The 27,707-nt window shown below is 36.7% G+C and overlaps 1 protein-coding gene across 1 annotated transcript; it reads left to right on the forward strand.

Annotated features, from left to right (window-relative positions):
* LOC128218488 (amidase-like) lies at positions 1-27,707 on the forward strand. The gene is made up of 18 exons (XM_052926165.1): positions 1-23; positions 2,963-3,138; positions 3,825-3,932; positions 4,779-4,830; positions 5,518-5,634; positions 6,400-6,520; positions 6,696-6,847; positions 13,238-13,351; positions 13,834-13,960; positions 15,180-15,352; positions 18,348-18,487; positions 19,896-20,096; positions 20,445-20,519; positions 22,555-22,711; positions 22,967-23,029; positions 25,917-26,050; positions 26,754-26,907; positions 27,206-27,707. Exons 1-18 carry the CDS (start codon positions 17-19, stop codon positions 27,388-27,390), a joined length of 2,256 nt encoding a protein of 751 aa, XP_052782125.1. The 5' UTR covers positions 1-16; the 3' UTR covers positions 27,391-27,707.

Here is a 27,707-nt window from a genome sequence, read left to right on the forward strand (position 1 = left end):
TCACTTTACTGCATACATGACAGGTAAAATTTTAAAGTCATTGCAATGTTTTAGATTTTATTTAAGTTAAAATAGTGAAGCTTGTCTTAAATGAGCATTGTGCATACTACAGTGAAAACATATTGACAGTTCATTACATCAATTTCATTGGATAAGCATGATGCTAGTAAGTGATGCATGTTCTCTTAGCGAAGTTGCACATACATTTAATATATGTATTATATGTGTGCAACATAAACGCTTCATTTGTTGCTGACAGCTCGTGATGGAGAACGTGTTATACGTAAATACTGACCATGCACATTAGTGTTGACCTAAACCGGCCGAATATATTCCAGTCATGACCTGATGACATTGTTTTAGCAAAATAGACGTTAAACCTTATGTAAATGCATATTATATATATATACAAACGAACAAAAAATAGCCGCATCGCGCGATTTTGGACATCGGACAAACTTATTACACATGTTTCTTTGTTGATATCAAATGCCTAAACCAATAATCTTTTCAAAGTGTTTTCTAAACTTCTTTCTTTAAAAGGATAAGAAAAATTATGTTTCCATAACATCCACAGCTTTAGTTCCGACGCGACCTTATTGTTTGAAAATATGAGATTTTTCTATATTAATGTTCCATACAAATTACATGTCAGGATGAAAACTAAAATCAAAACATAGTTGCAATATTGAAACGTTGATTATTCGTGTCATTTTTGTTATGACGTCATGTGTGTGATATGAAATTTAGTATTCGTAATTTGCAAAGCATGGTCTTATCTTACGCATTTTTTTAGATATCATCATGATTTGTATGCCCCAAAAGGAGAGAAAATTAAAATCACACCACCAGTTTCTAGTGTCTGGGCTGTAACTTTGGCATGCAGTGATTGATGCAAGACCCACGACCCTACCTCAAGGGTCAAGGTCACACTTGGAGTTTAATCATATGGAACGCTGCATAGATGCATATACAGTGTAGTTGGTCGTGTCCGGGCTATAACTTGGTCATGCAGGGTAGGATTTCAAAACTACTTGGCACATGTGTTCGGTACATAAAGGCAATGTGTCGCGTGCAAGACCCACGTCCCTACCTCAAAGGTCATAGTATTCCTCGCAGGTTTATCAAAACTACTTGGCACATGTGTTCGGTACATAAAGGCGATGGGTCATATGCAAGTCTCACGACCCTACCTCAAAAGTGAAGGTAACACTTCGAATTTAATCATTATGAAATGCTGCACATATGCACATATACAGTTTAGTTGGCCGTCTCCGGGCTGTAACTTGGTCATGCAGGGAGGGATTTTAAAATAACTTGGCACATGAGTTCGTAACAGAGAGTTGACGTTTCGCGTGCAAGACCCACGTCCCTATCTTAAAGGTCAAGGAATCAATTACAGGTTTATCAGTATTGAATGCTGCATGTATGCATATACAGTTTAGCTGGTCGTGTCCGAGATATATCTTTGTCATGCACAGTGTTATTTTTTTTTAAATGTACATGTGTTCGGTACATAAAGACGACGTTGCGTATGCACGAATCATGTCCCTTCCTCAAAGGTCATGGCCAAGGTCAGGGTTTTTCATTATGTAATGCTGTCAATATGTATATACTGTATAGCTGGTCGTGTCAAGGCTGTTACTTCGTCGTACATAGAGGGATTTTAAAATAACTTCGCACATTAGTGTTAGTAACATAGATATCACTTTCCGCGAGCAAGTCCCACGTCCCTACCCAAAAAAGGTCAAGGAAATACAAGTTTATCAATATGGAATGCCGCATACATGCCCATACAGTGTGAATTGTCGTGTCTGTCCGGGATGTAACTTTGTCAAGCACGGTGTTGTATTGAAATAAATTGGCACATTTGTTCGGTGCATAAAGGTGCCGTGTCGTGTGCAAGAACCACGTCCCTTCCTCAAAGGTCAAGATCACTCTCATACGGTAATCAATATGTAATGCTGCATTTATGCATATACAATGTAGTTGGATTTTAAAATTACTTCGTACATGTGTTCAGTACATAAAGACAAAGTGTCGGGCGCAAGACCCGCAATTCTATCTTAAAGGTCAATGTAGCACTTGTATTTTAATGATTATGGAATGCTGCAGGTATGCATAAACTGTGTAGATGGTCGTGTCTGGACCGTAATTTGGTCATGCACAGTGAGTTTGAAATAAATTGGCACATGTGTTCAATACATTAATGCGATGTGTTGCATGCAAGACCCACGTACTACGTCAAAGTTCAAGGTCTCGCTTTTAGTATAATCATTATGAAATACTACACATGTACATATACAGTATAGTAGGTCGTGTCGTGACTGTAATTTTGTAACTTTGCAAAGAGGGATTTTAAAATTATTTGGCTCATGTGTTCAGTACATAAAGAAGACGTGTCGGGTCAATTCATGTGTCCCTATCTCTCCCAGCATCAGTTCTCCGCATTTGACATCAACCATAATGGGGCAGGCATATGATAAAAGTTTGCGATATCTCTTCTTGATTGAATGCATTTTAATAATTGCATAATCTATTGAACTGCATAAAAGTTCGAGTGCATTCGTCACTTACTGTGACACCTCTTGTTTTATTCAAATAATCAATGTTAAATAAACGAAAATTACAAACAAAACACACAAGTATGGCAATGCATTAGAACTTAGTTGAAATAACGTAATGCAGCCGTAATGCAAGCAGTTACTATCTTTTAAAATAGATATTAAAATCTGGTCTCATTCCCACTACTTATGACAGAACCATATTACTAAGTATAGCGTACACTGCATTTCTAAACCACCTATTAAAAAGGAACAGGGAGAAAAATGAAGACATTCTTTTAAATAGGGTGAAAATACTTATGGCATTACTTTAGATGGCTTTAAATTGGGGCTGGGTGTCAAGGGATTGGTTTGCTGAAGTTATAATAATGTAGTTTGTCATATGAAATCATTTGTAGACATTGACCCAACAATTGCGATGCCAAGAAATGACAGTACAAAGCTACCAAATGTTCCAAAGGCTGCAAGAGACATGTCCAGTGTTTCAACGGAACCCCCATTCAAAGCATTTGTTGCCAACTTGCCGTATGATGCTTCTGAGGAGAAGTTGATGAGATTCTTTGGGCATCTTGATGTAAGTTTGTTTTTCAGGCCATTCGTGGTTAACACTTAATGAAATTAGTTATCAAAACTATCACAAGTCGGCTAACTGTTAATCATGGTCCATGCTCAAACTATGCACTCGATATGGCAGGGCTGATTGAATTTCCAATGCCAAATAGTAGTGCAAGAACATGGCCTTCTTGATCCAAAAGTCTTAATTTCGATGAATGGAAGTGTCAAACAATAACAATAAGTTATCGGCAAAATTTGTCAATTGAAATGGGAATACAGAAAAGGTTTGATTTGTATTGTTGTTTAAGGGAAAGTCATGTGTGATTGGGTTTCCTTTTATAGCTTATGAAAATATTGACTGCAGTGTTTGCAAAGTTAGATTCACAAGGTCCATGAACATCACACTGTGATTCCCTGATCAATATATTTGCATGAAACGAGGATTAACTTGTTTTCAAGTCATTGGCAGTAAACTGTAGCCATTGAATTATGAAAAAATATGTGTATAAATCAATGATTAGGTTCTGAAATATTTTGAATCACTGATGCATGACTTTTCACATTGCTTGTAACAACATTTAGGTTTCCCTTTTAGCCTTTGATTTTTAAATAAAATAATAATACCCACATACCAGTAATGATATAATAGGAAGTCCGTCTTGTAGTATAAAATTCTCTGGCATGTATGTTTGTGAAACATTTCAGGTGGTTAATGTGCGATTACCACTCGACAAGGGCAGGCATCGTGGGTTTGGATACGTGCAATTTCAAAGCAGACAGGGATTGATTGGTGCACTTGGAATGCACGAAGAGGTGACATTTCTACTTTCATAAACATAACACGAATGGGAGCCTAGCTCCACCTGGTCACTTGTCGAATGTGAGAGGATCCTGGCTCCACCTGGTCATTTGTCGGATGTGAGAGGAGCTTAGCTCCACCTGGTCACTTGTCGGATGTAAGAGGAGCTTAGCTCCACCTGGTCACTTGTCGGTTTTGAGAGGAGCCTAGCTCCACCTGGTCACTTGTCGAATGTGAGAGGAGCCTAGCTCCACCTGGCACTTGTCGGATGTGAGATGAAACTTTCCCCAACTGGATACTTGTCGGATGTGAGAGGAGCCTAGTCCCAACTGGTCACTTGTCGGATGTGAGATGAAACTTGCTCTAACTGGTCACTTGTCGGATGTGAGATGAAACTTGCCCCAACTGGTCACTTGTTGGATGTATGATGAGACTTGCCCCAACTGGTCACTTGTCGGATGTAAGAGGAGCATAGCTCCACCTGGTCACTTGTCGGGTGTATAAAAAAACATCAAAAGACAGTCTTAAAGTATACACTTTCAATTATGGGCTATTTGATCATAATCCATGTTGTCTTCTTCATTCCAGTCGATTTGGGTTGTATGGAGCGCCGTAACAACATTATGTATGCGTTTGGCATCAAGTCAAGTCAAGTCAATATTTGTTTATTGTCGGATATCATATATAACATCAGTTTTTGGTGTTTTTGTTATGTCCTGGTATTGTCAAAATCATGAAGATATGTTATACTAAGCGTTACTTAATTGTCCAAGCAATGATTTTGTATAGATTATCAGCATAACTTGACTAACAGTTGTATTATGTTTTATTACAATGTTTATTTTATTTATATTGTGCAGATGTTTTGTGGTCGGAAAATCGTTGTGTATCTGACCGGAGAATCACACAATGGTAATGAACCCTGTTTTCTTCGTTTGTAAACATATTACTAACAATACATTTCTGTTTTGAGACCTGCTAGTGCCTCAGCCGTAGGTTATGGAAGTTGTTAATAACCGGTGCTAGACACTACCTATTTACGCACATGCACACATATTTATGCACATTAGTCCTTCAAACTACCCACTAAATATTCAGATTCCAAGGCATAATCAGGGATTCCAGCAGTTTAATAAAGTTAAACTCATAATCATAAGGAGAAATATAATTATATTTTTGTATATGAAATTTTTATTTTATTAAAAAAAAATAAGCAAGATTCAACTTCCAAAGAATGAAGTTATAGGATGTGGATACATGTAAAATGATATCGATTCCTACACTGTACTTTGTATGAATTAGGAGGCAAGATATTTATCAAAACTGCCGTAAACATTTAGAAAGGTATTACAGACATCGAGTTTGTTTCTAAATCGTATAGGAGGTGGTAATGGTGGTTTACCTTTTGCTAGAATGCTGTTGTTTATTTTTCATCATCAGATGTTCTTATAGGTGCTGGTTATAATTGTTTACATTTTTTTACAATGTTTTTTTTTTTTTTTTTTTTTTTTTTTTTTGTCATCATCAGATACTCGTATAAGTGGTGGTAATAACTGTTAACATTTTGCTACAATGCTGTTGTTTATTTTTCATCTACAGATAATCCCTCATCAGATAATCCATCATCAGATAATGGTAAAGGTGGTCGGTATCGCTATGATGGAGGTCCTTGTCGAGCTGCAGGAGACTGGCGATCACAATCTAAATCAGACTCGGGTACACCAGGCCCAATGGTCACGAACATATTTAAGAAATAACTCAATCATTACTCAACATCAAAAGTAGTTAAAATGGTCTGTTTTTTACACTTTTTAAAGCGTATTCTCTCAGAAAAAAGGGAAAAGAATTGTTGATTTTTAACTGTTGTTCAAGATTCCAGAAAAAAGGTCTGCAGCTAAAAAATGAAATTGAATATAACACGTTGTTTTTACCAAATAATTAAGTTCATTTTAGTTTTAGAATTTACTATCTTAAAAATATTGACAAAAAGTTTTTATCAACATATTCCATAAGAAAGTATGGAAAAAGAGCGAAAACATACAATATTTTGAATCATTATACGTGATGTAATGGGCTGAGACTGATAAGAAGATTTGACTTAAATATGTTCGTGTTATTTGGGCATAGTCTTTTAGCCATTTTATGTTTTTTCACCTTATGAAAGACAAGGGTCGCGGATTTAAAACCCAAATAAAGCAAAATATTAATTTACTTATAATTGCTTAAGAATTAATAATGGCATGACATATTTTAATCATTGTGAAATTTGCCAAAACCCATGAGAAAGGACTTCATTAAATTTAACCAAACTGCAGTCGAATGCTGTTGGCTCAAACTCTCAATGACCGGCGAAAATACCTCGAGCCTCAAAACATTCGAGCCAAGCGGGAATTCATACCTTCAGTTTGAAGAAATTCAAGCCAAACGAGTTCGAACCAATGGGGTTCAACTGTACAGTAATTTATTATTTTACTACCTAAGCATTCACTGACAGAGGAAACTATGGTCGCTCAGATGACCGAAGGCCGATTCGCAATGACAACAGAGGGCCGAGCCGTTATGATGATAGGGGGCCAAGGCGAGAAGGCGGCACCACTGCCAGGTCAGAACTAGCCGCCAAAACGGAAGACATGTGGCAGATACCTTACAAAGTACATTTAGATGTATTTGGAAATTATTGATTTCTTATAAAAGTATTGTGATTAAAGAACCTACAAATGTAAGAAAAAGCATCCGCTTTTGTCAAATATTTGTGTTTACTTGAAATAACTTTGTAGATATAATGAACGAGGATTTGGCGGTGACAGACGATCTGATCGAGGAGATTACGAGGGATTTGGTCACCATGACGACCATGTATTTGGAGAGGGAATATACAGAAGTGATGACGACAGACGGGGCGGGTTTGAAGGCGGCGGCAATAGAGATGGTTAGTTTCACTATCAGTAAGACTGAAAGATCAACAAGACTCAAAATCTCGAACAATATGTCCATCATTACAGGGTCAAGCCCAACACACTATTTCTGTTAATTATAAATTGCGTAATATTCCTCTGTTAAGGAATTTTAAGACCTTTAAAGGAAGTTATATTTAAGGTATTATCATGACTTGTGATTCTGAAAATGAGGTTTAAGTATGTTATTATGCCCACGAAGTAATCGGACCGTTTGTCCATCCGTCCGTCCCCACGGTTTCCGATCAATAACCGAGGAACGCTATGGTACAGAAACCTTTTACTTGTTAGGCTGGTTGGTATTGAAAAGCAGAGGAACCCTATTGATTTTGAGGTCCGTGGGTCAAAGATGAAGGTCGTAGAGACTGCAAGTTGAAAATCCGTTTCCGATCATTTACTAAGTACGCTTTGGCCCAGAGACCTCAAACTTGGTAGGCAGGTTGTTCAGAGAGTAAAACTATTTATTGTGAGGTTAGTGGGCCAAAGGTCAAGGTCGTGTTTACCTCGGGCTGAAAACTCGTTTCCAATCAAAAACTGAAGACCCAGAGATCTCAAATATTGTAGCAGGCTCGTAATGACCATCAAAGGAACCCTCGTGGTTTTGAGATGAAGGTCGTGGTGACCTCAAGCTGAAATCCGTATTCGATAAATAATTGAAGACGTTTACGCCCACAGACCTCAAACTTGGTAGGCAGGTTGGCAATGACCAGTAGATTGACCCTGTTGATTTTGATTATACGTCTTCAGGTCCAAAATCGCGTTTCGCGCTTCTTAATAGTTGACTTGTAATAATTGGTGTAATTCATTCGTACATATATGTATATAATTCACTGTTCGTTAATTGATCTTAGATTGACCAGAAATCGATGGTATTTTTAACATATTCTTTCTCTACAAAAAGAATCCATTTAAAGCATAACAAAATGATAAGACATAAGCATGGTTCCAACATTCAATGAGCTCTATTTGTCGATAACTTTAATGAGAAGAACCGATCCCTGGTTTCATTCGGAAAACCTCGGCCATTTTCCATCGAAGACAACCTCGGATGTATGGTTGTACATCATTAGAAGTAGTTTGTATAAGGATATTGATAAAGTGTAGTGTTTTACGTGTATTGTGTATACCTCAGTTTTAATTAATTCCCAAGAGTAAAGTCATTACGTTTAACAGCTATATTGAAATCACTTCTCACTGTAATATTTTTGTATAACTGAAAGACGAATAAACATTCTTAAACAAGGGAACAAAATACTACTGACCGTGTTTTAAAATTGATACTGAGCATAGAAGAGGTCCTCACCGGCGGCACGTTCTCTTGACCTCGATATATGGACACCAATACTGGTTTCTTTTCAGGAACAACGTTTAATGCTTTCACTATCAGCATGGGGGGAGGGGGAGTTTCAATAAAGATCTTAGTCGTTTTTAATCGTAAATTGAAATAACGCGAGTGTGATATTTATGTTATTTTTCTACTCTACATATTTGAGTGTATTGAACTGTAGCTAGTGTTAAAAATGAATACAAAGTTGCGGAAATAAATACAACCAATGGGTTGCCATTTGTGATGTTTATATACAGTCGAACCCCGTTGGCTCGAACTCCCAGGGACCGGCGAAAATATCTCGAGCCCCAGAAAATTTGAGCCAAGCGGGATTGTTACCCTTCAGTATAAAGAATCGATCTTTTAAATCTAGTTCGAGCCGATGAGGAATTCGAGCCAAGCGAGTTCGAGCTAACGGGGTTCGACTGTATACATGTATTGAAGATTAATGAAGTTACGAGTCAAAACCGTTAATGAAACGTCCCCTTGCATCGCAGTTGTTTAAAGTAAGGTGGCTATACTAAAACCACTATGAAACTGCATGTTGAAATTAAAGAAAATGAAGAGTGTCGACCCACCGCCACAACAACCACCGCACACAAGTTTAGTTAAAATAGTTATACCCCCCTCCCCCCCCCCCCCCCCCACACACACACAAAGAAGTGCAAATCAAAATACATGAAATCACTGTCAACGTTATCTCAGCGTGTTATGCTTATCAGCGTGTTATGCTTAATAGGCAAACATGCCCCTTTAAAAGAAATCACGTGATGGGTGTTACGTTGCAATTCGAGGGGTGAATGCGAAAAGGTTCTAAGTGACATTAAATATAGAATAATATAGACCCCTTTCGCTTTCACCCATCGAATTGTGTTGTTGTTAATTATTTACTGATTCCGCTTGCTCACTGTGTTTTAAGAGCCTTTAGTACAGTTGACATTCATTTTTTCAAATTTATAAAAAAAGTCAACTTACCAGGCAAAAAATGGTCCGAGAATCGGTATTTATCAATCCAAATACGCCATTTTGTTTGCCATGAAACATTTTTCTCACTAAATGTTTGTCAGAAACGAAATTACGTCCTCCCCCTTGGATATGACAACACTGATAGAGAGCCCCCTGGTTTTCCGGTCGGGCATGGTTCTCGGTTTTCACGGTACATATATGTACTTCGCGCTCCGCGCGTCATAAATAATACCAAATAAGCCAAGAATTAACTAAGATATACCAAAAATAAACAGTACTGTAACGTTTTATTCAATATATTTACTTAATATTTACTTGGTATTCCGTTCAAAAATAAAGCGATATTCCGGACCAAAAATAAACGGTATTCCCATAAGGAAATTAACATTGATTTGTGTGAACATTAACATTTTAATTAATGTTCGTATGAAACGCTTGAATAACATTGGTTAGGGCATGTTCTAAAACCTGGCCTGGCCTGGCCTGGCCTGGCCTGCTGACTCAGCATTTTGTGTTGGGCAAGGCCAGGCCATATTTTATACACATTGAGAGTACAAGCACTGAATATACTGGAAAACAATGATAGACCTTTATTTAGAAATAAAACTGCATGTTAATGTAATGATTTTTTTTCTGAGTTTTATTTAGATAAAAAAGTAGTTTAATTGGGTGCATGGGAATACACTGTATCGTAAACACTAAGCGGATTAAAACAAAATTAAGTGCAAAGATCTTGGTTTACAAATCGAATCTTAAAATATATGTGTTCAAACTCAAGATTTACATACATATATATTTTATTTTTTACATACATATATTTTTTTGTGATGATTTTTATGTTTTGTCTTTATTAAAGGTGTAGAAAATTCCATCTAACAGTTCATATAGTTGAACATCCAAGTTGTTCAAAACTACATACATAGTTCAATTGAAAAAAATTGTATAAGAAAATAATTAATTATGCATTCAAATAAACTACATTTTTTTATCTAGATAAATCTCTTTTTTTTTATATTAAACATGCAGTTGAATTTTTAAATAAAGATCTATCATTGTGTTGGCGTATATTCAGAGCTTGAACTCTCATTATGTATAAAATCTGGTCTGGCCTGGCCTGGCCTGGCCTGGCCTGACACGAAATGCTGAGTCAGCAGGCCAGGCCAGGCCGGGCCAGGCCAGGCCAGGTTTTAGAACATGCCATTGGTTAGTTGCTTACTCGACCAGTACCCTGTGGTCTCAATTTCGCGAAATATCTTAAGTACCTCATGACAGGATTAAGCTAAGCTCATTATTATTTCATTTTTTGGGTAACTATTTTGTAATGTTTAAATTATACATAGCTCGGCGGCTTTAAGGGTAAATATCTTAATGATGATCACAATAAACTAGAAAAATAAAATTAGAAATTAAGTTAGATTTGGCTTAATGAAATAAGTTTCGTAAGCATGTAAAACTTAAGAACTTTCGCGAAAACGGGGCAGAAACTGCATTTTAAATCACTCAAGACGTTATAAAAAAACTGGTTTTAAAAAAGCAATATCCATGTTAACTCAACTTTCATTATTGGGTCATCTTGTTTGTGAAACTTAAGAAAATAACATGAAAATATCGAATACATTTTTAGCTCCATGAGCTGTTGGGAGTTCCTTAAAGCTTAGGCGCCTAAATACTACTAATTTTCTTCCTGTTGTTTGTTCTCGGTTTTTTAAAAATAATAATATACTTTGATTGAAACATAATTCTTTTGACTTTGTAATTCCCCTTGTAAATGTGTGATTATATTTATATATCAACTGTTTTACACTTAATATTGGTCCTTGTCATACAATAAAACCTACTGGCCGTATCATGTATTGATCACGGCGTAGCTCGCCGCTTTATAAGAAGATAGCTAGCGAGTATTTTGTCTGGTTCCCAGCGTCCTTTGCACAACAAGAGTACCGATAATGAAATGGTAAGGGCAGGTAACCCAGGCTAGTATTTTACTACTCCACTTGTTAACATAAACGGTACAGACATGACAGGTATGTTTTGCTTTAATTAGTATACTTTCTTCTATAGTACAAATACTGTAACATCATAAAGGAGCTTTCGGCTGACCATATGCTTAACATGCTGGCAGTTTATTGCATTAATTTCATTGGAAAAGCATGATGATAATTAAGTGTAATATTTTCTTTTTTCGTCGTTGCACAAACATTTCATATATATATCATATGTGTGCAGCACAAATGTTTCGTGTGCTGCTATAGAGCTAGTGATGGCGAACATGTTGTATATAAATATCGACCAAGTTTACTTAAACCGACCTAGCGCTAGGATCTTGACCTGTTTACATATTAATAGCGCCCTAGTTTTTAACCTTACAATAATGCATATTTAAAGGTACTCGCTCATGTTTTTTTTATTGTATTACGAAATGAAGTGTAGCAAATCATTAGGAGTGTTAAAACTAAGATACCAAAACTTGAAACCCCTCAGCAAATGTTGATATTTGCACAAATATAATCATTTGATTCCGGCTTTGATGTTGTCTTATTGATTGATTGATTGATTGATTGATTGATTGATTGACATTTTCACGTGATGGCTATCACTGTATTATTTGGAGGTCAAAATTTCTACAACTTTTTGAACGTTCTGGTGGCCAGATGGATTAGGCGTCGGTTTCCTTTTTTTACTTAGGCCTAAAAAAAAATGTTTGGCTAGGGTTACATCCTTTTCAAAAATAGGTAGGGTAGGTAGGCCTCTTTTTTTTATTATAAGGCTTTATATAAGAATATCATTTTCATCATTGGAGAATGGTGTTAAAACAATCTTCTGTATAAGCATTTAAGGTTTAAACTACATATTGAAAAGCAATTAAAAAATATATATATTTTTTTTTATTTAATTGCATTTGATATTTAGGTATGTGAAGTGTGTATAAGGTAGGTTTTAGCCACACAGTCAGAGAAGGGTGTTGCACTCTGTCCTTTTCTGGTAGAACTATTTTTTTTTGCCATCATGGAAAGCAGCATGTGCTCCATTCTGTCCTCTCGGAGTTAAATGCTATAGATAATCAAATACGTATTTTAAGTTCCGATTAAGACATATACTATGACTATAAATACATACATTTCTTACATGTTGGCAGTAGAAACTTAATATAACTAACCTTTTTTATAATGTTAAAGTTCTTCATAGCCCGGTACAACGTGCCCTTTTTCTTTTTTTCAGCACACTCCCCTTTTTAAAACCTGTCTAAAACCCCAATAAGAACATATGTAAGTGAATTACTACATTTCGAATTTGTTACCATGGCAACAAAATAACACCTTAATTAAAAATGAAGAGGTGTTTTAACACATTTAGCTGCTAAAACATCTGGTGATTCGATCGGCCTCCTCAAACTAACATTTCTTTAATATATAAAACTGAGAATGGTCTAGTGAAATAGTTGTCTGCCTTATAGACCGTGATGCGGTCGTAGGTTCGATCCTCATCGCTGGCACGTTCTATTGACCCGAAATATGGACATCAGTACTGGTTTCTGCCTAGCAACATACTCCGTTGTGATTCTACTAGTTATCAGCTTTCGTCCAAATTAAACTTAAATACATGAACCTTATTTTATTCTAAAACCACAATTAAAATGTATTTTGAAATTCAAGAACAAGATAAGTATCCCCTCCCTACCCCGTACAGCCACCGAGCATCAAGGATATTCCTCTTTAAAGCTGCACTCTCACAGATATACCAGTTTTACAACTTTTTTTATTTTTTGTCTTGGAACGAGCCATTTTTTGCGACAATCTATGGAAACCAGTGATTCAAGACTGCTTACAAAAAAATAGATCGCAGATTTTTATATTTAAGTTCAAAAATTGATGTTTTATGCATTTTTCTTAAGCCATAAAACATTAATTTTCGAACGGAAATATGAAAATCTACGATCTTTTTTTTGTCAACAATCTTATATTGTTGGTGTGCAGATATGTACGCAAAGATTTGCTCTTTCCAAGACAAAAAAACAACCAAATTGTATGACTGCATTATTGCAATCGCACTCTTTTATCCTCTATTTGTATAGAGCCCGAGATGTATCGAGCACCGGCCGTGCGCCCTCCAAGCACCAAGGAGCTAGCAGAGATGGGCGAGTCCCTTGGCTATCAACTGACGGACGCAGAGATAGAGGGATTCAAGGGTAAACTCCCAGGATCGCGTTTACTTACGTCTCGAATCATAGTCTCAGAATCATAACCGCGAAACTTTACTGTATTGTAATACAGAATGTATTACCATTTGAAGCAAAACAAGTGTAAATATTGTGAGCATATGTTATGAATAACAAGTTGTACAATAATTGAAGTATCTTTCGTCAAAAATAATTCAATTAAATATACTGCTAACATTGTTAGAATTAGATTGTCTGACAAACTCAGACAATCTAATTCTAACACTGTTAGCAGTATATTTAATTAAATTAATCAATAGTCCGTTGGTTAAAAAATAATATACATATACATTATTTAAACATCATTACCCAAAGATGACAATAATGCTCTTACATAAAGCATTTTTTTCTGAAGCTGCCTGTTTTGGGATAATAATTATGTAACTCTTACCACCCACACTTATTTCGACCTAAGCGACGTTCCTGTTTATCGAACACTTCATTGTTTTCAGGTCACATTATGGAATCCCTGAAACTGTACAATGACATTGAAGGTCTGGTTCCCCCGACACTTCCGGTGAAATACCCGAGGACGCCGGGATACAGACCAGAGCCATCGGAGAACAGCTGTAACGCATGGTAAGACAACCTGTGAGGTCGGGGAACGTGTGTAGGGAGGTTGACGAAGGTAGATCTGTGTGATACTTATCTGTCAACCCAGAGGTCACAGGTTAAAGCTGTTGCTCTGTTTTCTTAGAGGGTGAACAAGGGATCGATTGTTCAGAACTACGTCAACGGCATCGTCGTTAACTTACTAAGCTTTTTGCTCTGAAGGGTTTCATGGATACACTAGTGCAGTATTTCTTACAAGATTGGACACAGCTATTTCTGCTGTACTTGCTTTATTTAAATATATAATTCGATCCCAAATGGGGTATAAACTATTGGCTTATCTTAAGGACACCAGGACTTGTTCACCCTGTAAAAGGAATGAGTTCGGGTCCCACCAAGGGAAAGTTAAAGGGTAAATAATCATTACCAGCACAGGTTTCTACCACTGGTTCTATATAACGGGTAACATATTATTATAATTCTTGCGTAAACCGAGCTTGTGTGGAAACTCAACTGGTTGCTTATTTCTGTATATATGATATATGTTTCTTTCAATGGCAGAAACTCTGGAGAATTTTACATCATTTCGTAATTTTAAAGTATTTCATAACTGTTAAGATTAATTCCTAATCGAGCTAAAATAAATTGATATAAAGTTATAAACTAACAAGGGACGATTACGTGGGCGGAAGTTTCGATAAAACAATTTACTGTCAACGGATGGGCTAGAAGAACGGTTCTGTGTGTCAATGACACATAAGTATGCTGGCTAAATATAGAAACATTGATGGACCTAACCCGTGCAATGTCATGTCTGTGCATATCATGTACACATTTAATACAACTCACTCCCTATAGCAAAATAGTCAAACTGATTTACTTTTTTTAAAATATTGGACCATCATGAGCATTCATAGCAGCTGTAAATATTATATAAATATAAAAGGAAGAATATGTTACGTATTTGTCCAAAATAATTCGTACTTATTGAAAGCATAAGTGCGTAAAAACGATGCGATTTAAGTGAAATATTTGACAAAATGGTAGTTCAACGAAGCATTTCGGCCTTGAACGCATGCTCTGGCTTCGTATTCAATATGGAACTTAAGTCATTCTTATGGTCATACATGATTGACTTCATTCACGGTATATGCCCATTATGTAAATCACGCAATCCGATAAGCTAAACCATGCTTAGATCCAAATTAAGATTGATATTGAATACCATACATATTCTACATTTAAGGTACTGGAAGTGTGACATCAAAGGGGCTTCTAGCGGGCTGCTGAAGGGAAAGCGTGTCGGGATCAAGGATAATGTATGCGTTGCCGGGGTTCCAATGATGAACGGGTCAAAGGTCATGCAAGGGTACACCCCTGAAGTAGACGCAACACTGGTGACCCGGATCTTAGATGCGGGTATGTGACCACTCGTTATCAAGAATTACGTCCCTTTACCATTTTTGTCCCTTTACCGACACAGCCGTGTTTTCTTTTGAGGGTAATCCGGACATTCAAATAGTGTACGTTATCACTTTGTCATCATACGTACAAAATTACACTGCTGACCAGTATCTTGGATGCAGGTGTTCCCAAATTAAAATGAAATAATTAAGAGTTATGTCCCATTACTGGACTTACAGTTATTGGTAATCCTCAAGTTAAAACAATCGTAAATTATGGCCCCTTCATACGTTGTATTACACATCAGGACATTGGACACTCCTGACTCTGACGCTACACATGTAGGTACAGACGAACCCCGATGGCTCGAACTCCCAGGGACGGCGATATAACCTTGAGTCTTGGAAAATTCGAGCCAAACGGCATTGTTTACCATCAATATAATGAAATCGGTCATTTACATATAGTTCGAGCCAACGAGTAATTCGAGCCAAGCGAGTTCGAGCCAACGGGGTTCGACTGTATGTGGGGATTTGAAAGTATTCAATTATTGTGAATTATGTCCCCCTACGAAATTGTAGTCCATGAAAGTTAAGGGGAGGTAAATACACCTGACTTGACACAACAATTGTGACAGGGATCCAGAATACAAGGCATGTATGCGGCTTGAAGAATACGCCCCGTTATTAGACTTGGCCAGAATGGATATACGTTGGACAAGTCAGTGGATAACTTTATTAGATTGTTAGGAAAGTGAATACTTTTCAAAAATGCATTTCTCGCAACTATGTTGTAAAGGAACCGTTTTGATAATACATGAAACACCGATACATAGGTTTTTATAAAGAAGTGTAAGCCATGCGGATTTAACGAAAATAAAAATATCAAAACACTTTTTCGGTTTCCCTTTTTTTAGACTTGTCGCTGGTCAGACGCATTGGTTATTTATTTAAACTTATTTCCTTTTGTCAAGGGAATACATAGTGCTTGAATATGAATGTACATAGTGAAAAGAATAAGAATGTGAGTGCCGTTAAAAGATAGAAATATATCTGTTCTGTCTAAGGGATGTGTGACAATGTAGCCAGTGTTGCCCTAAACGCAATGGCAGTGTCAACACTGACTAAATTACATTACATTCCACATATCTCCTAAATTGTCCCGCAGACATTTAAAGCGGAATGACTAATTGGATGCCATTTGGGTAGTGGAGGATACATGTTCCGTTAAAATAATCTTGAACATGTTTCTGACAACATGGCGCTCTCTTGATTTACTATTTTTACCGGGGTATATCATTTCATGTCCCCCCTGATTATTTCCATCTCTTGATCAGAACGTTTAATTTTATGTTTACCTTTATTTGAATTATATATTTACACTTGAACTTATTCAGCCGCGTGTATGATGGCTTGCATCAAAATTCATCTTGTTACATTATAGTGCATATTGATTTTGGATTATACACCTCCCCGGGGGCCGTTTCAATAAACATCTTATTCGTGAAATTATCTTAGTGTCATATTTTCGTTATTTTTAAATCTATAGAAGTGAGATTACTGTTTATTTTGATGGACTTGCGGCAATGGACCGTGAAATAATTTAAAAAAAAATACATCCTGATACATCCAGGTTTAAGTGGGTGTTGTTTTCATTTTCGAAATTGTTTTTGTTAACTTTTCATCAAATGTATTAACCGCAAACGCAATTAAGGAAGTGTAATTCGTTTCCCACAAGTTGTTTTACGGTTTATTTGGGGATTGGTTTGTATACCCAAAACGCAATTCATTTTTCAGCTCAATCATTCATGCATTTGTTAAAGGGGCACAATATATATATAGCTTCACTTGATATATGCAACATTTTTTTTTAATTTACTATATTTATTTATTTATTTATTTATTTATTTATTTATTTATTTATTTATTTATTTATTTATTATTTTTATTATTATTATTATTATTATTATTATTATTATTATTATTATTATTATAATTATTATACGCCCGAAGGGTCGTATTATGTTATGGCCTCCATCGTCTGTCCGTCCGTTAGCAATTCCGTGTCCGGGCCATAACTTGGTAACTAATACAGCGATTTTCAAATAACTTTATACAAATCATCACTACATTAAAAGGATGTGTCGCGCGCAATTTCCAGGTCCATACCTCAAAGACTAGAATCACCATGGGGGTGCGTTAACAAATCCGTGTCCGGGCCACAACTTGGTCACTTATAAAGTCATTTTCAAATAACTTTATACAAAGCATCATTACATTAACAAGATGTGTCGCGCGCAATTTCCAGGTCCATACCTCAAACACTAGAATCACCATGGGGGGACGTTAGCAATTCCATGTCCAGGCCATAACTGTGTTACTACTAAAGCAATTTTCAAATAACTTTATACAAATCATCTCTACATTAAAAGGATTTGTCAAGCATGCTTTCCAGGTCCGTACCTCAAAGGCTAATTTCACTGGGTGGCGTTAGCAATTCCGTGTCCGGGCCATAACTTGGTAACTAATAAAGCGATTTTCAAATAACTTTATACAAATCATCACTACATTAAAAGGATGTGTCGCGCGCAATTTCCAGGTCCATACCTCAAAGACTAGAATCACCATGGGGGTGCGTTAGCAAATCCGTGTCCGGGCCACAACTTTGTCACTAATAAAGTCATTTTCAAATAACTCTATACAAAGCATCATTACATTAAAAGGATGTGTCACGCGCAATTTCCAATTATTCTATGTTGTAAAAAAATACTGTTGAACAAAGGTTTTTATTAGCACTGCTAACTTAAGTATCATTAAAGTTTCAATATTGGAAGTTTAAGCCTTTGTTGTAAACACTTCACACCTAGTAAGCAGTATACTAGCATAACCTAAATGTTTATTAAAGACCTCAAGCCGAATCTTCTTCGGGCGTATAATGCTCCGTTTCGCGGTGCTCTTGTTATTATTATTATTATTATTATTGTTGTCGTTTTATCGCATTTGGAAACTAGGGGGCCAAGTCATCGGTAAGACAAACTGCGAGTCCATGTGCTTCAGCGGAAGTAGTTTCACAAACGATACTGGGCCAACCCTGAACCCTAAGGACCAAGAACGCAGTGCCGGTGGGTCCAGTGGGGGCAGCGCCGCCGTGGTAAATATCTGTGTTGTTTAAAACGGTTTATGGTACTCTGCATGACGCTAGAGTTATTAGATGTCCATCCGCGCTAACCTAGGACCATATTCATTTAGCTTCTAAGTAGAAAAATTGAACTTTGTGAAACAACTTTATTTCTTAACAACGAATGTTTTAAATACCCTTCATTTTTCATTAAATTTATTCATATGCCTTTATTATTTAGATCCTTTTTCTTGCTTATTTCCATATTATTGCTGTAAAAACATTGAAAATTTTCTTTTAATGCAACATAGAAAAAACAACAATTAAGATTACAGACTACCAAAAAAATCCCATCTATTGCATTATAACAGCATCAACTTCACATTACAAATACTCCCATTTCTGGCGCTTCAACGTCTTAAAGTCTTATAAGAAAGTAAATTTCAGTCAAAGATACTGACTGTCTATTCCCATGGAGGCTGCCATTTTCAACGCACGATTTGGTGATTAGATTTCCGGGCAACTACTTTCACATTTTAAGTAGTCCCATGAAATCTAAGTGGTTTTATTTATTTATTTAATTTTCTGGGGTGAGGGGGGGGGGTAAACTATAAAACAGCAGCTTTAAAGAGTGCTAAGATGGAATACTACAGTATGTCTAGAATTGACAAAGCAGCTTTTCAAAGAAACTCATGGTATCATTTTTTATAAATAAGGCATCTAACAATGAGTAGTCACTTCCGAATTGGTGTAATTTCCCCAGAAAACTACAGAGAGAAGCCCATTAGTGACACTATCAAGTACAGACCCTGATGAGACGCTCAATATAAGGGCCCTAACGACACTGTACGAGAGACACAGACGTACACACACCACACACGGATCCGTGGTCTAGTGGTTACACACTTGACTGCCAATTCAGGGGTCGCATGTTCGATTTCCCGCCGCACCACTAAAAGAAATACAAATCGTCTTCTTGGAGGGACGATAAATGGGGGTCCCGTGTAACAGTGCTATACATTGGTGCACGTTTAACAACCAGGGTAGCTCTAATCAGGGTTACATTCTGCCTGTGCACCATGCTTCAAAAACATAAAATGACTAACAATTGTGTCGGAGCACTCGCCGAATTGGCATTGCCCGAGTGCGAGTATAAGTAAGCTTTATAATATAAATATATATGTTAACAAAATACGCTAAAAAGTACCAGTTCAGACTATAAGTTGTTAAAATGTTCTCGGGGGAGTACCCTCAAATCCCCGAGCCAACATCTTAAACTATTCTGGGAGAAGGGCGAAGGTCTAAAGGTCCTTGCCCCGCCCCTTATAGTTTTGTTTAGGTATTAATAAAAGTCTGTTCTGTTCTGTTCTGTTCTGTTCATAAAGTAATTTATTATTTCATTATAAGTTGCTTATAATTTGCAATCTTTCTCACATTTCAGGTGAAGAACGGAGAAGCTGACGTCGCCATAGGTGGGGACCAGGGTGGGTCAATCAGAATCCCTTCCTCGTGGGTGGGAATTGTGGGGCTGAAACCAACGTGGGGCCTCGTGCCCTACACCGGGGTTGTCCCCATTGAAACCACAGTGGACCACGCGGGTCCAATGGCTGCCAATGTTACTGACTGCGCTCTTCTATTGGAGGTAATGTGGGATTTCAAGAGCAATTGGTGAAGCGCCAGTTGTGAACCATTTAAGTATTAAGTTGACCAATGAAGAGACTATACATATTGTAAATAACCTCAATACACTGTTGTCCAATACTAAGCTTATACATTCACATTAAAACCTTAGACAAACTTAAACAATTAACGCGTATGTCATTCGCGGCGAAATAAAGATCATTGATTTTTATTACCACCAAGATCTCACGTAAAGTACCATAGACAAATTATAGTTTTTTTTCAAAAACATAATTATAGTTGTTAACTTTTTATATCTCACATGAAGAGTTGATCAAAGAGGTACTGACTGTACTGACTGTGATTTCAGGCCATTGCGGGGTATGACGACGGAAGAGACCCCAGACAAGAAAGCGCCATGACCTGTCCACCATATTCAAAACAGGTAAAACGAATATACCATTGACCAAGAATACTGGCTGCTTAAAGTGAACATGCATATATTTACCTATGATGTGGCTTAGGTGATGATGTTGTTGTTTTTTTAATAAAAAAATTCTCTCAAATTGCCCGTTAAGTATTTAGTTACGTATACTCGTGTATGTATTCATACCAGACGGGAGACACCCATCTTAGGCGACTATAATTTAATTGCTACATTTTCATCCCCGCCCGCCCTCTCTTTTTCTGCCGCCCCTTAAATGTTATTGACTTAAATACACATGTATCAGGTCCCTTATGCAATAAAAAAGAAAAAGAGCATGGCCATATACTCAATGGTGAAATGGTATCTAAAAAAAATATGATATCCCCCGACTCCCACCCTTTCCCACGCGCCCCATCTAAAAAATATTTGGATGAAAATTAAGCAATTGATTTGTATTGGCCTAAGATACAACATCGATGATTAATAACTGTCAACGCGTCAGTTCTGTGCGCATGGCAAATCTCCTATATTACTGCTATGCGTCCCACTGACGAAAAGTCTGTAATAAAAATGTATGTATTGTATTTCAAGAGACAAAGACGTCCACAAATTGGCTTACTAAGCTTAGCAAATTTAACAGCACACATGTGAAAGAGTTCCCTCGTTCTAGATAAGTCTCAATCATTACCGTTATTTTCAGAATTTCTGTTCTCTTAAACGTGTTTAAGAGTTAGTTTCTTGAGGAAAAGGGAAAAGAGTTCTAACATGACAAAATAATGCACCAGTCACATTGTAACCACGGTCCCCACGGGTCCGGGGGTATACCGGAGATAGCCGGGGAAATGGGCCATGTTTTTAACTTCCAGATGGCCCTATAGTGCCGGGTGAATGCGGTAGTTTTGTCTTCGCGCCAAAAATAGCGGGGAATGGCTCTTACCTAGGGTCCCTTGGCGGGGATTTTGCCCGGCTCGGCTGGAACGAGTCAAAGTCCCCGCTAATCCCCGGACCTTGGGGAGCCGTGGTTACAATTGACTGGTGCATAAATAAGAAATTGAAACGTTTTACCACAAAAAAAACATATTTGAATAGCTTCGAATTATACCCCCCCCCCCCCTCAACTAAAACCCCAACGATTTAACAACCAAACTGACTGTACGATTTTTGATGAATAACTCAAATCATGCAAAATGTTCGTGCACGCAACACAATAGGGTTATAAGTACTGCGTTTTAGTCCGGGATGTCGTATTCGACTCGCGTGAATGTATTTGCAGAAATCTACGAGAGTCTGATACGACCTTCCGGATCAAGACGCAATACTTATAACCAGTTTTATGATATACATAACTGGTTTGAATCACAAACAAGACACGCTATTATGTATCATGTCGCAATATCTTCATTTTAACACCGTGCAATGATACTTGCGATGACGTGACGCCAAGAGAGTAAAAACTTTGCGATATTTATTGTTGGCAGCTACAGGATGTGTTTCTAAGTACAAAGGTTTTATGGTGAAATGTGTCATGCATGTATGTCTCCCTATTATTTGCCGCTGACGAACTTTTTATTGCGACCCAAAGCAAAACAAGATATCGGGGGTTACACACAAAAAAAATGCGTTGACATTAGTCAATGTGTACAGTTATTACAAGTTTCAAGTTTCAAGTTTTATTTAAAATAAACCAGAAGGCCTTAGACCCATGAGGCATAAAGTGCGCAATGGTGACAAAAACAAATAATATATACTTGTGCGGTAACATATTAACTAATAATGTTTATACAAAATTAGTTTTAGAACATGCATACCTTTATAAATCAAATGTTCGAGTAATTTTACTCTTATTTTTACAAGTTTATAAAACATCCTCCCTTTCAATCTAAGTGCGAAAATGTAATTACCTAGAGCGTATACAGGAAAAATATTATGGTAAATACTTTTGGTATGCATGTTTGTGACGTTTTATATGCTTATGTTGAAATAGGATTGAAAAAGGAAAATGTAATACATATATACATATAAATGTTACATTAATGACTTTTTTCGCCCAAAGTTGGAAGTCAGCTTGGCGGGCAAGAAGATCGGCCTTTTGACGGAAGGTTTTGATGGTTGTGAGGAGGACGTACAGATGATTGTACGAGCTGCGGCTGACCGCTTTAAATCCATTAACGTTGAGGTTGAGCACGTATCCATGCCCCTTCACACACACGGTGCGTGATTACCATCGTAAAGGTAGTAGTTTTCCCGCCATATCTCGAACAATTTATTGCTGAAAAGAGGTATACATGTGTCGAGGTGTTCCGATTGGTTATGGACAATCGTTATCCGTACTGTTATCCGTACTGTAGCATCGTTTTAATAAAGCAAACTTTTATTTTATAACAATAGCTTTTAATTTCATTGTTGCAAACTCGTAATAATGATTTTATTATTATAATATATAATCATGATAACTGCTTATTAAGGTGTGGCGATTTGGGCACCGATATGCACGGACGGAGCCTACCAATGTATGATTAGGGGGTTTGGTGAGTTGAAATTATGTATTTTGTGCAGTATAAGAGCAATAGCAACTTGATTTCGAAAATTCCGTTAGCACTTTGATTTTTCTCAAATTCGGGTGGTTCTTTGAGTTCTCTAATTCGGGAAGCTCTTTGATTTCTCAAATTTAGATATTTTTCTGATTTATTTAAATTAAGGTAGCTCTCTGTTTCTCAAATTAAGGTAGCTCTCTGTTTCTCAAATTAAGGTAGCTCTCTGATTCCTCAAATTAAGGTAGCTCTCTGATTCTCAAATTAAGGTAGCTCTCTGTTTCTCAAATAAAGGAAGCTCTCTGATTTCTCAAATTAAGGTAGCTCTATGATTTCTCAAATTTAGGTAGCTCTATGATTTCTCAAATTTCGGTAGCTCTATGATTTCTCAAATTTAGGTAGCTCTCTGATTCCTCAAATTAAGGTAGCTCTCTGTTTCTCAAATTGAGGTAGCTCTCTGATTTCTCAAATTAAGGTAGCTCTCTGATTTCTCAAATTTCGGTAGCTCTATGATTTCTCAAATTTAGGTAGCTCTCTGATTCCTCAAATTAAGGTAGCTCTCTGTTTCTCAAATTGAGGTAGCTCTCTGATTTCTCAAATTAAGGTAGCTCTCTGATTTCTCAAATTAAGGTAGCTCTCTGATTTCTCAAATTAAGGTAGCTCTATGATTTCTCAAATTTAGGTAGCTCTATGATTTCTCAAATTTCGGTAGCTCTATGATTTCTCAAATTAAGGTAGCTCTCTGAATCCTCAAATTAAGGTAGCTCTCTGTTTCTCAAATTAAGGTAGCTCTCTGATTTCTCAAATTAAGGTAGCTCTCTGATTTATCAAATTTAGGTAGCTCTATGATTTCTCAAATTTCGGTAGCTCTATGATTTCTCTAATTTCGGTAGCTCTATGATTTCTCAAATTTAGGTAGCTCTCTGTTTCTCAAATTAAGGTAGCTCTCTGTTTCTCAAATTAAGGTAGCTCTCTGTTTCTCAAATTTAGGTAGCTCTCTGTTTCTCAAATTAAGGTAGCTCTCTGATTTCTCAAATTTAGGTAGCTCTTTGATTCCTCAAATTAAGGTAGCTTTCTGATATTTCTAATTTGCGAAGCTCTTTGATTTCTCTCATGTGGGGAGCTCTTTGATTTCGCTAATTCGGATAGCTCTTGACTTCTCTTATTCGGGTAGCACTTTGACTTCTTAAATTCAGCACCTTGCTTTCTCTAATTCTTGTTAGACTTATTATATATATTTCTAATTCGGCATTTCAGCCAAAATATCTGGATTTGATTTAGGAATTGTCGTCATCTGATACGCCCGGTATACTATTAATCTCTGCTTCATGAAGTGTTAACGAAATAAAGTACGGGACCCAATATCACAAAAATACTCAAGTCAAATCACAGTCTCATCTCATTCTACCAGAGAAAGGCAATGTATAATTCAAAATCTTGTATGTTTTTACTATTTTTAAAAACATGTTTTCTCAAAGATATTGTTGAATCATTTTTTCATACTTGAGTAATACTCAATTACATTTTATGCTGTAGAATAAAAAAAAATCTTTGAAATCTTGACCAAAGTTTTAATCAACACATTCTTTGAGAGAATGCATTTTTAAATGGTGTTATAACATATCCCATTTTTAATGACTTTTAATGTTAAGTCAAAGTTTGAGATATGACTTTAGTTCTTTTCTGATATTGGAGCCCGGTGTGGCCGACGATGTGGACTTGTACATGGAAGTATGGAACATTTGTATGTATATGAGCCGCGTGACGAGATTTTGATCGTAAGGACATAATCATTACAAATAAAATACTCGTCGATATAACATGTCAAAAGAATGTTTCTTTTCAATTTGTTTTGATTTATTCCAAATTTATTAAGAAGATTTGCACGTAATTTTCTTGACGATTTATGACAATATTTTTACTCATGTTACCATAGCAACAACATATATCGTTTTGACTTGTTTTGACTACATTCATAGAGTCTGTTCAAAACGGTCAATTGTTTAAAAATATAAAATCATGCATTAAACGTTTTGCTAATATTTAATCCATAAAAATAACGTATTAGGGTTAAAACAATGTGTGTATACCACGTGATAAATTACGTCATATATGCTACGTCGGAAGGCAACATTTTGCTTAAAATGAACACTTAAAACAAAGATAACTTTTGTTTTACAACACCAATTTAAATCAAACAAAGGGCAGTCTATGCCGCTTAAAGAGAACCGCCTTCGTTTTTTTACCGGAGTTTGTTAAGGTGATTAGTTTCATCAAACTTCTCGACAAACCTGATTCTAAAATAATGTTTAGACAGTGCTCCGTCAGACGGCCTTATTGTGAAAAGGTTTATCGAAGTGTATGAAGAAACTAAACTCTCAATCAAACTCTGGTAAAAGACCGAAGGCGGGGCTCCGTAAGCGACGTAGACTGCGCTATGTTTCATTTAAAATGGTGAAGAAATAGTGACGTTATCTTTGTTTGAAGTCTTTATTCGAAGCAAAATATTGCCTTCCGACGTAGCATTTATGACGCAATTTATCACGTGGTATACACACACTGTAAAAGTAAATTTATAAGTTAGTTTGAATATTGACACGTTAATGATGCGTGCTTTTTCAATATAGTACTTTCGCTATGACGTCATGTGTGTGGCGTTAAATTTATATATGTTTTACCTGTAAACACGTATCTTACGCAATTTTAGATATAATCAAACATTTTCAGTATTACTACTTGAGACATCATTTAATTGAAATACCAAATAAACAAGAACAGCAAATATGTAGTCCGAAGGCCTAAAACCGCCTGTTGTTCCTCATAAAGCATGTACATGTACACCAATATTTCACCTTTCTAGTCCTAGTTTATTTTGTAATTTAAGGTGGCGGCTACCAAAACAAAGGACTGTATAACGAATCTTTGATGACCAAGTTACGTGAGGGATACGCCGGCAATGCAAGAAATGTTTCAGATCCTGTCAAAATGGTTGCCATGATTGGAACCTACATGGAAAAGGTACAAGGCTCGGGGCGTAGCTTGCGATAAGGACTTACGATCGCAAGTTAATAACAGTTATCAGGGGCGGATCCAGGATCTAGGATTAAAGGGGCGTAACTTAGGGGCGAAACCTTTTTACTTGCGCCCCTCCCCCGAACCGAAATCATTTTATTTTAAGTGATGGAAAGGGGATTTGTGGATACCCCGCCTGGACAAAATTAATAATTTCTAGTCCGAAATGGTGCATTTTGGTTGTATTTTATTACTTTTTTCTCTTATATTTAAATAAATATAAACTTGTGAGATTTTAGGGAGGGGCGCCGGTTGCCCCTCCCCCCCCCTGGATCCGCTAGTGGTTGCAAACGTTTGGAAACTTACAAGTCTAGCGAAATGGTGGGAGGACGGGTTGTAAGACTTCATGCGTAACATTGAAATTGGCCTAGCGGCGCCCTCGGCATGAGTCAGTTGCGTATTCATGAAGTTGTCCAGCGAGTGTATAATAGTCGTTAAAATGCAAGCATAGAGTTGTGGGTCGTAGTCTAGACATTCGAAATATGCATAGATTGCTACGAAACATATGCGACATGTTTATGGGGGTAAATGTGTGCATATAAACGCAGCAATAAAGTCTCTAAATAACCTATTTCATACTAAGATTAAGAAGCAAGTCTGCGTTTAAATTAAGTATAATATAAAGTTTAATGAGTCATTTTCGTTCCAGAACTATGGTGCTCATTACTACGCACGTGCACAAAACCTGAACTGGAAGTTGACAAAAACCTATGACGAATTGCTGGAGAAATATGACGTCATCATAATGCCGACACTACCTTATAAGGCACCGTTACTGCCCAAAACAACATGGAGCCTACAAGGTGACAACAATAACAAGTAGAACAGGTTCATGCATGAAAAAAAGAGTTCTAAGATATAATTTTACATACATGTTTGTGTGCGAAAAAAATCGGTTTTGTTATAGATTTAACCCAATAGTAACATTTTCAGGCCTTTAAACATGGCTTCTCCTGAAAGGATATGTCAACATTTACCATTCTGCAAAGTTTTTTTTATTCATAGCCAAGCAATACTAAATCTTGGAAATTTCATACAAAGTAAGTTTGATTCTCGAAAACATAGTTTTTTTATGAACGTGACACTATTCAATTTTTCCAGATCGCATGAAGAATGCTCTTGGAATGGTCAAAAATACGGCTCCATTTGACATTACTGGTCATCCAGCCTTGACAATCAATGCCGGAATGTCCGAGGGTCTTCCGATTGGTCTGCAGATCGTCGGAAAACGATTCGATGACGTAAAGGTTCTTCAATTCGCACGTGCTTTTGAGAAACTGCAATAATTACGCGTGGAGAACTGTACTGTAAACTGATGAAAATGTGTGATTTTGTAAAATTCGGAACAGCAGAACACGGTGACTTTTATTGTCAGAGCTTTCTTTATACCTGTACTAATCTAGATAACGGATTCGTATTCATGTTTCACAGCTGACAAAAATTAGATCGCAGATTTTTATATTTAAGTTAAAAACTGATGTTTTATGCATTTTTCAAAAACCGTTAGTAACGGTTTAAGCCATAAAACACTAATTTTCGAACGGAAATATGAAAATCTACGAATTGATTTTTTGTCAGCAATCTTATATCATTGGTTTGCAGA

The sequence above is a fragment of the Mya arenaria genome, chromosome 14, assembly GCF_026914265.1.
Source record: "Mya arenaria isolate MELC-2E11 chromosome 14, ASM2691426v1".
NCBI classification, from domain to species: domain Eukaryota; kingdom Metazoa; phylum Mollusca; class Bivalvia; order Myida; family Myidae; genus Mya; species Mya arenaria.